The 10,184-nt window shown below is 32.6% G+C and overlaps 1 protein-coding gene across 1 annotated transcript; it reads left to right on the top strand.

Moving 5' to 3' along the window:
• The first annotated feature begins 3,203 nt into the window (after window positions 1-3,203).
• Window positions 3,204-7,992, top strand: LOC142634358 (alkaline ceramidase TOD1). The gene is made up of 5 exons (XM_075808655.1): window positions 3,204-3,626; window positions 3,730-3,933; window positions 4,128-4,688; window positions 7,490-7,820; window positions 7,869-7,992. Exons 1-5 carry the CDS (start codon window positions 3,359-3,361, stop codon window positions 7,930-7,932), a joined length of 1,428 nt encoding a protein of 475 aa, XP_075664770.1. The 5' UTR covers window positions 3,204-3,358; the 3' UTR covers window positions 7,933-7,992.
• Window positions 7,993-10,184: the final 2,192 nt, after the last annotated feature.

Here is a 10,184-nt window from a genome sequence, read left to right as displayed (position 1 = left end):
CATGTCCGTTTTGAGCATCACAAGGCAAGATTACTGGAGTGTTAATGCCTGAACCAATGTGACTGTCGAAGGCCTTTGCCATTAAACGCCATTGACAGTCGGGGGGCTAATGTACATAACACCATTAAAGCATAGGAGAATGCGTAAATGATTGAGTCTAGACTTTACACGTGGAGCAACTGTAAGGAAAGGGAGAGTGGGTGTTGGCTAAGAGATTTTGTCTTGGTTAGTGTTAAAGGCATGACTGCCTTGAGAAGGAAGTAAGATTTACACCTAACACGATACTCAAACACTCACCAAAAAGGGACATAGTGACTTTTTAAGGTTGGAAGTTATAGGACACCCCTTATTGGTTGAATGCACAATGAGTCACCTTGGAGACACATATACCAATCACAATACTCCTGATGTCCCTTTTAATGACCAAGACTTGTCTTCCAAGCAATGGTAAAACTACCTACCTACGAGTCCCAATGCCACGTTGGTGCAGTTCTTATCCCTTAGTCAGCAAATAATATCACAGTTGTGAAAAGATCCAAAAGAGAATATGAAGACTTGACACCTGTCCTTTGCACTTATCCATATTCCTCAAAGTATAAGAGGAACATACAACTATGCTATTAGGGCAAGAATCCAAGTAGAGAGTTGGTAGGAAAGAAAGACAACTTCATTGTAAACTGTTCTCTTTTTCATACATAATAGAAGCTGAGTCGAGCAAGAATGTTATGTTCTTGCTCAAACCGTGGTTTTTTATCCTTTCTCTAGGGTTTTCCATGTACATCTTGTGTTGTTTCAGTAATCAGCTTCTTCTTGTTGTTTAAACGTGCGTCTTTTTCATGTCCTATCATCACTTTCTTCATTTCTTGTTTGAGTGTCATGTCAAACCATGGTTTTTTATCCCTTTTCTAGGGTTTTCCATGAACATCTTGTGTTATTTCAACAATCAGCTTCTTCTTTTTGTTTAAATGTGCGTCTTTTTCATGTCCTATATCACTTTCTTCATTTCTTGTTTGAGTGTCATGTCAAAACTTGCATCTTTTCAGGCTTTCTCATGTAGATATACTGTTAGATAACTTATTTTACTCCCATATATAAACTTAAATCTAACTTGGACGTACACCCATTCAGCTAATTGATGCATGGACCCAAAATTATAAGCATATATGGCTGAGTTTAGATTAAGTTTCTTTTTTTCCTTTTAACTTTTTAACTCATTTTTTTATGTATAAATTGTTGTTAGGTTATGTCAAAATGCAGAGGAAATTGACAATTTAGTCTGAGTATGTCAAAGACTCAAAGTACCCAATTAAGTTTTAATATGACCAATTAAGTTATAAGCAACGATTTTGTCAATTTAGTTTGCTTGTGTCAAATTAACCAATTAAGTTTTAATCAATTAAAATAGTATAAGGATATGGCATAGGATGTCACCAATTGCAACAATAACTATGAGATAGTGATATGGTGACAAAGTGGAGAACCAATGGAGAATACTTCAAAAGAAAAACTGGTTAGGAAGTTAACCTTCCCAAAAAGCAACCCAATATAATCAATAAAAGTTATTACAATCTAGCATAAAACCTTTACCTAGACTTTATAATCTCAATAGATCAACTTACACCAAAACCTTCTCCCGTTTCGGAACTTTTAAACTTTTTTATTATCTGGATGTTTCATGGATGACACACGTAAGTTTCACCTCCAAAACCTCTAACCAACTCCAAAGACCACTTGAAGAGTTACTCCATAACAAACACACTATGATAACACTATGGCTTTAACTTTGAATCACTAATCTTGAAAGCACCATCTAGAGCTCTAGTGTTATGGCTCTCTCTCTCTCTCCCCTAATGTGTACTTATATATATATGTGTGTGTGTGTGTGTGTGTGTGTGTGTGTGTGTGTGTGTATGAATGGCCCAACTTAATGAGTCTAGTTGAGAATCAAGATTCACAATTCCTAATCGACCAACAAGTTCTCAAGACTGATCTCGATAAATAGACAAACTGTCGAAAGAAGTGTCAAGAAAACAAAAGCTTTCTTTTTCTTAGGCTATTCAGAAACTTTGTTTTAAACTTGAATTTGTTCACAGTTTGCCAACCTAAGCATTATGGACCTAACTCTTTTTTGTTAGATCCTTATTATTATTATTATTATTATTATTATTATTATTATGGAAAAGATAGAACCGTATTTTGTTTTAAGTAAACTATAATTTTGTAAACTTTCATGAAAAAACTAATTAAAAATATACACATGTAGGTTCTAGCTAGCTCAATTGGTAAAGTTTTTTATTGTTGAATAAAAGATCTGGGTTCAATTCTCGCCTACACCAAAAATTAATTAATGTCTTGATCTAATGATAAAAAGTTATTAACAGAAACGGTCACTATAGGTTGAAACTATCTCAAAAAAATAAATTAAATAAAAATGTACCCATAAATAGTAATATGCATGTAGGTGTAGCAAACAAATAAAACAAAACAAACTTCAAGCGTTACATTTGCACCATATATATATATATATATATTCATTTTCTTCTATTCTTTTTTTTTTTTTTTTTGTTGGCCATCATCATAATTGATAAAAAAAATAGTAGTGAATCGTCAAGGCCTCAAATTATTGGAAATCATGGGTTAGAATTTCTTTCTGCTATGACATTATACCATAGTCCCATCAATCACATGCCCATCAATATCAGAAAATATTGTAAATGTACCTTCACGTAACATTTCCTTTTTTTCCCCTACAGATAGGAGACTCAGAGCATTCCTATCCAAAGTTTTAAAAATTTTAGCATTTACCAATTAAAAAAATCACTTTATAATATTTAAAACTTCACTTTACAATACATTTAACATCGAACTTCTATTTTTTTTACCACTTTATTTAAATATTATTTCTTATTCTTCCTCTCCCTCTGTCTCCCTCTTCCGATGTCTCTCACTCTCTTTCTCAACCCAACAAATAATAAAATATTTTTTATTTAAGATTTCAGCTATAGTAAGATGTCAAAGATGACATACTGTAGCTAAGATGCTAAAATTTTTAAGAATAACACACTTTATTTAGTGTACTTTTTCAGAATCAGGTGCTAAGAAATAGCATATTTAGATTTGAAACTTTTAATAAGAATGCTCTAAAGCTTTCAGTGCATTTCCAACTGAGCTTATAATATATATCTCTGGAGAGACCCAAACACGTCATTCGCAAACATCGTTGGCTTCTTCAACAGACGGTACATACAAAACTCCTATGATAAACCTGACACTTGGAGATGACGATCCCAAAAGTGCAAAAACTAGAGAAAGGAAAGAACAAAAAGTAAGTAAGTAGTTAAAGTATAAGGCGTGGAAAATGATGAGATATCACTTTATGGGGAAGGTAACAACGTCTACACCTCTCCTCTTCAAATCAAAGCTCCTCTGTTTCTCTCTGTTTTACCTCTTCACCGCTCTCTTTCTCGCTCTCTACACCTCTCTATTTCAATCCAAATGCCTCTTCAGATCCTCTCCCTTCGATCCCCTCCAGACCCCTCTCTTTTCTTATCCTTCTTCCTATGGAGAACACAAGTATGCCCTCCCAACCCATCGTTCCACTTGCTCCTCCCCTGTCTTTTTCACAGGTACGTGCCCTCCATTTTTTTTTTTTTGAATTTTTGCATTCAATGACTGTAATTTTTGTTTTGGGGTAATGGGTTTTCGTTTTTGTTTTTCGTTTTTTTTCAGATTATTGGACTGTGTTGAAGGAGATCCGAGATTTGTGTAGGAATTCTTCGTTGGCTTCGCCGGTTTTGAGTTATATGCAGGGACAGGCTGATAGTTTTGGTGGGAATTTTAGTACCCAGAAAAGGATTTCTTATTTTGATCATGAAAACTCTAGCTTAGAAGTTCCTTGTGGATTCTTGAAGAAATTTCCGATTAGTAATTACGGTTAGTTTTGACCATAATTCTCGGGAATTCAGCTCTTTTTTTTTTCTTTTTCTTTTTTTCTCTTTTCCTATCAGCTGATATCTGTTTGAATTTTGCTCAATTCATGGAACACAATTCATTAAAAAAAATTCAATTTTTTCTTGATATAACTGATACAAGTCTGTTTGAATTGTGTTCTTTTGTGTCAAATTCAGATCAAGTTGAGATGGAAAGCTGTAATGGAGTAGTTGTAGTCTCGGCAATCTTCAATGACCACGACAAAATTCGACAGCCGAAAGGCCTAGGATCCAAAACCTTAGATAACGTATGTTTCTTCATGTTCATAGATGATGTTACCCTCAATGGGCTTGAATACCACAAAGTAATTTCAAAAGAATCCCCCCAACATAAGGTAGGCGTATGGAGAATCGTTAGAGTTTTAAGCAAGGACTTATATGAGAATCCAGCCATGAACGGAGTGATACCTAAATATTTAGTCCATAGGCTTTTCCCAAACACCAAATTCAGCATTTGGATAGACGCGAAGCTGCAGCTAATAATTGATCCATTATTGTTAATTCATACATTAATTGTATCCGAGAATGCGGATATGGCCATATCCAAACATCCATTCTATGTTCATACCATGGATGAAGCAATGGCAACAGCAAGGTGGAAGAAATGGTGGGATGTTGATGCCTTGAAGACCCAAATGGAGACATATTGTGACAATGGGTTGCGGCCATGGAGTCGCAAGAAGCTCCCCTATACATCAGGTATCACAATATTAATATATTTAATTGTTTTCTTGTTGCACTTTGGCTTGATTATTTGTTTTGAAACTATATATTGTTGGAAACCTCATGATGATTTATCATTTCAAATTGTGTTACGTGCCTTCAAAGCTAAGTTTTAAGGAAATGAAAAGGTTCACGGGCCTGAAATATGAGAGTTATTTCAATCCAATATGGTTGGGAAATACAAAGTAGATGTTGATGAGGCGTTTCCTTAATGTGATGAGCTGTAGTATAAGAATTATTAAAGTCTGACCGTTAGGTCTAGTTGTAACGGGTCCACCCAGATCATTTATAAAATCCACCTTCAAAGTGTGTTAGGTTAAAAGCTTCCTTAGATGATAACTTCAATTTCGGCTAAAAGCTAGCTTCCTCCCTTAGATGATAACTTCAAAGATCGTACATGACTTTGTTTTGATCATTCAGAAGCTATAACCTATGAGATCTTTCCTGGTGGAGGCTCAAACGTAGGTAAGTCCCAACTCCACTGTTCAGTCTGTTTTCAGAATCCAAAAATGACTGCGTATAAAAGGTAGTGGGGTCGGGGTGTTTTGTTGTATGCGTGAAGTTTCCTTAATACCCTTCTTTCATGATTCTGTATAAAGGTCACTCTTGTGGGGTTTACCTACTCTGGCATATATTTCGTATTATTTGTAGAGAAAAACCTGTTGACAAACGCACAAGTGTCCAACAAAAACTGAAATTATGAGATGAAAGACATGATTTTCACTTTGAAATTGTATCTCCACCTCATGATTTCAGCTGTTTTTGCATTTGTGTGTCCGGACATGAGTGCAAGTTGGTGTGTTCATTGGCCATTTGTGTATATATGAATCCAAGGATATTGTGTTGGTATTTTTTTGTTGAGGACAACATCACTTTCACTTGAATTAATGATGTAACATCATTTTAATTACAAAAATCATTTTTATTATGTATCAATTATAATTTATTGACTTTTAACATTTGTGGAAAAAATTAAAAAATTTGTTAGGTGACTGGTCTAATTGTTTTTATGGGTAGGTTCTATAAGACAAGGTCAGAAAATAAAAATGGTCGGTGTCCTTGAAGTTAGTCTTGGAGTGTATCACAACTGTTTCTTTTTCTAGTTCAGGCACCTACTTCAACTATTTTAATAATTGTGTGAAAGATTAAAACAGCTTTCTTTTTCTAGTTCAAGCACCCATTTCAACTATTTTAATAATTGTGTGAAAGATTAAATAAGCTTTAGAAAATAGTAATGTTGTAGACACAATTACTTTTACAATTGTTAATAAAATTTGTTAAGATAAAAGTAACGTTATATGTATCCACTAATACCACTTTTATTATACACTAATTACAAATTATGTTAATAATTATATTTTATATATATAAATTATTGTGTTCATAGACTTGCTAGAAAGAATAGATAATTATCAAAGCCTAAAAAAAAAAGGCTGAAGAAATATCTCAGTAAATATATTTGGCGAAATAAACAAATAAATTATAATTAGATTTTCTATCAACGTCAGGGCAAGAACTGGGAAAGGTACAATTTATAGAATTTAGGCATCTTTTCAAACTATATTCTAAAAGTTGCATGAAATTTAAGGATTTAGTAATAGGTACGATTTTTGTTTAAAAATAATCGAAGGTCATGAAATCGAGAAATGTGCACTGCGGATGGGTGGTCCTTATTGGCAGCTGATCCAAGTGTGGTCCATAAAAATATTCACATTGTTGCCATCTTATTAGCTGTTCATATTGCTATTAACTTCTCTTTTTGTAATTATGTTATAGAGAGTGACTCTAAAGTTTGTATAGATGCCATTAAAGCTGATGGGAATCTAATTCCTTGGAGACTTTTGAATTTTGTTAACTCGTTTAAGAATGTAATTAGTGATTATAGTCATGTATCTTTTAGCTGGGTTCATAGGGAGGCTAATCAGGCTGCCCATGTGCTTGCCAATTGGTCCCTAAACCAATCTTTGTTTGGTTCTTTTGATCTGGGTTTTGGCCTTCCAAGTTTTGTTAATGTGATCTTGGCTGAGGCACCCCAGGACTCTGTATCTGTTGCTATTCAATAAGATTTTTATTCAGCAAAAAAAAAAAAATGGCACAGTCACAGTTTTCTAAACTATGGTGGTTGAGTATCTCACATGCAGACGTATTCACACAAATTTTGTTTATTTATATTATCAGTAATTCTAATACTATATAAATTGTTACAATTTTGATCACAGTTATCTTAAGTATCAGACTATAATTGCATGTCATTTTCATGTGAATTCATCATTCTTTCTCCACTATTTACAATCGGTCACTTAAACATTTGTGGCACAAATTATATCATTTTATGCAATTTTAAAGTTTTTCTTATATTTTTCTTTTTATTCCCCCATGAATTCTAGACTATTCTATCCCATGTTGTAGGTTAAATGCCCATACAAACTAATATTTCTTATGAGTATACATAAAATTTCACAACAATTGAGTTGACATGTTTTTATCAATTCTCATTTAGGCTAATTAGATATCATTTAAAAAAAAAAATTTATCACTAACATTATACCACATTTACAACTATGAAAAGTTTTGTCAAATTTATTGTGTCTTTAAATTTTCTCTCCTTATTATCAAATACATGGCCAATATGATGTCTCTTTTGTATATGTATTTATTATGACTCGATAATTGGGGAACAAGATTTAAATCATGGATTTCATTTTCAGAAACATTAGAATATTTTCTTTTACAAATTATGTATTATTGATTTTTTTGAGTTTTTTTTTTTTTCTCAGATGTACCAGATAGTGCTATGATCTTAAGGAAACATGAATTGAGCAGCAACCTCTTTTCCTGCCTAATGTTCAATGAGTTGGAAGCTTTTAACCCAAGAGATCAGTTGGCTTTTGCATATGTAAGAGATCACATGAAACCAAAGCTAAAGCTTAACATGTTCGAGGTTGAAGTATTTGAGCAGGTAGCAATGGAGTACAGGCACAACCTTAAGCACATTGGTGAGACTGGTGGCAGAGAAGAAGGGTCCAAAAGGTCCAAGATCAAAAGAACCAAAAGGGCAGGCTCAGATTTGTTGTATGTTAATGGCAGCTGCTGTAGCAAGTGCCAGAAGTATCTTTTGGAAATGTGGGGTGAATCCCATAAATGATTTTGTCCCAGAAGTATCTTTTGGAAATGTGGGATGAATCCCATAAATGATTTTGTCTCTAAAATCTTATACTAGTATAAAAAAATAGGGAATATTATATGATATAAAGAATAATATTATTAATGTGTGTTTAAAGGCACACAATATAACATACCATTCTTGAAAGTTTTATTAAAAATTGAAAAAAATTTGACAAATCCTTTAATTTTCGATAAAATTTTTTCAAATACAAAATTGTTAATGCATAACATACATCCGGACTCTATAATAATAAAAATAAAAATAAAAAAAGGTGAAGAATCTAACAAACTGCATTTCACAGAAAAATTCCTGACAAGAAATAGCAGGTTGTCAGGGATGTTTCTTTTTTACTTGTTTTATCTTTTTCAATTGCTTTTCTTATCTGGTAGGCGTTGACGGGTCGTGAAAGCTTTAGCCAGTTTAAAAAAACAAAGTGGGATGATCAGATAGGTTGTGCTTTTCTTGGTACAGAGACAAGAATCCTAGTATAGTGGCGGCTATCAGAACTCAGAATTTGAATGAAATTATAACACATCGCTCAAGGTGTCTTGAAGGCTTTTACTACCTTTTTACGCTTAGTTTATTTTGCGGTAAAACATTATTTTAAATATAAATTATTTTATGCACATTTTTAAATGTTTTGTGTGACAAGCATAAACTATTAAAATTAGTAGATCAGTCATCGGAACTATTGGCACCCAACCAGACCAACGACTCAGTTTCCAAATGCGGGAGAGCCACCATATATTTTTGTATAATATTTTTCCTAAATGTTTAAAGCCAAAATGTTTTATAATATTTTACAAAGGATTTTATTATTAATGAAAAAAACTTTAAATTTAACTAAATTATATCATAAAATAAACACAATAAAATGCTAAAAATATTTTCCACACTAAAGTATTTTTTGTGGTAACCAACCCAAGCAAGATTGTGCATTTGAGTAAGCCAATTATAAATTATTTTTATTATGACCTTTCCATCTTCCTTTTTTTAATAAACTAATATAAATGGTGGGCCTTAAGCCCACTTCAAACATTGGATTGCGGCTTGTCCAGCGTTATTGCAAAATCCAAACAACAGAACATGATAGGAATGATTTTGCGGGATCAAGATATAAAAAAGCTATATAATCCAAAGCAACTAATCCCATCATTGATTCCCTTTAGCATGCTTATATTTATTAATCAATAAAATACCTTGAATATTTTAAAATTTATGCGTTAATTAATTAAAATACGCTAAACATTATGCATAACACCTTTCCCATAAATAAATGAATACTCAATCTAAACTTAATGGTTAATTGATATTTTATTGTCTAATTTAGGATTGGAGACTTCCAACCATCTTAAACCTATTCCTTTTTTTGCTAAACCATCTTAAACCTATTCCTCTAATAAAATCAATTTGACAATATATAGGTTCCAAATCACCTTAGAAAATTATTTGAATGGTAACGATGACTTCACTTTGTAATATGTTCTTAAAACATTAGTTCTTATTTTTTACCAAGGAGTCAGCTCAGAATTTGATATCAACATGAATTGATGCTTGTCTTTATTATTCTACTAACCAATGAGAGATTCAAAATCAACTAGGAAAACCTCCAATTTTAAATATTACTATCGCAATTAGTAGCCGATCAAATTATATAGTTCATGCAGTGCTATCTTTCCATTCCACTAGTGTTAAGTTCTCTCAATTTCTAGAATCAAGTTTTTTTTCCTATTAGAGATATTAAGGTTCAAGTCCATTATATTAAAGTTCATTGTAGTATACGTAGTCCTGATTATACACTAGAACTAAAACCCTTGTGTGTGTGTGTATATATATATATATATAAAAGCTTCAAACCTAAACTTGTATCAATCTTAGTTATTTTCTACATGAACAAAATTGCAGATTAGAAAGAAAAAAAAAATTTGTATCAATCTTTGCCTAGTATGTAAATCATTTCCAATTATGCATTTGATTCATTTCATGCATTTGTGCCGCATTTGGTCAAGTTTCTAGGAAAGTTTTTAGGATCACACGTACGTCTAAGTATTTTAAATTCAGGATCTCGTGGATATTTTTCTAAATTTCTAGGAACTTCTTTTTGAGACATCGCACGCACATATAATTTTTCTAATTTGATTATTGAATCTATATCCCAACTTCTGGTTCGTGCTTTCCACAAGTGGAGCATCTCAGACCGAAATTCTAGAAGTGCTACTTTGATATCCTCTATTCCTCTCACTTGCAACTAACATTCCTAAAAACCGAATCAACTTTTGTTATGCAGAAGCTAATTTAGAGGCAGA

This window comes from Castanea sativa, chromosome 5 (assembly GCF_040712315.1).
Source record: "Castanea sativa cultivar Marrone di Chiusa Pesio chromosome 5, ASM4071231v1".
Classification (NCBI taxonomy): domain Eukaryota; kingdom Viridiplantae; phylum Streptophyta; class Magnoliopsida; order Fagales; family Fagaceae; genus Castanea; species Castanea sativa.
This window is presented reverse-complemented; position numbering and strand designations above follow the sequence as displayed.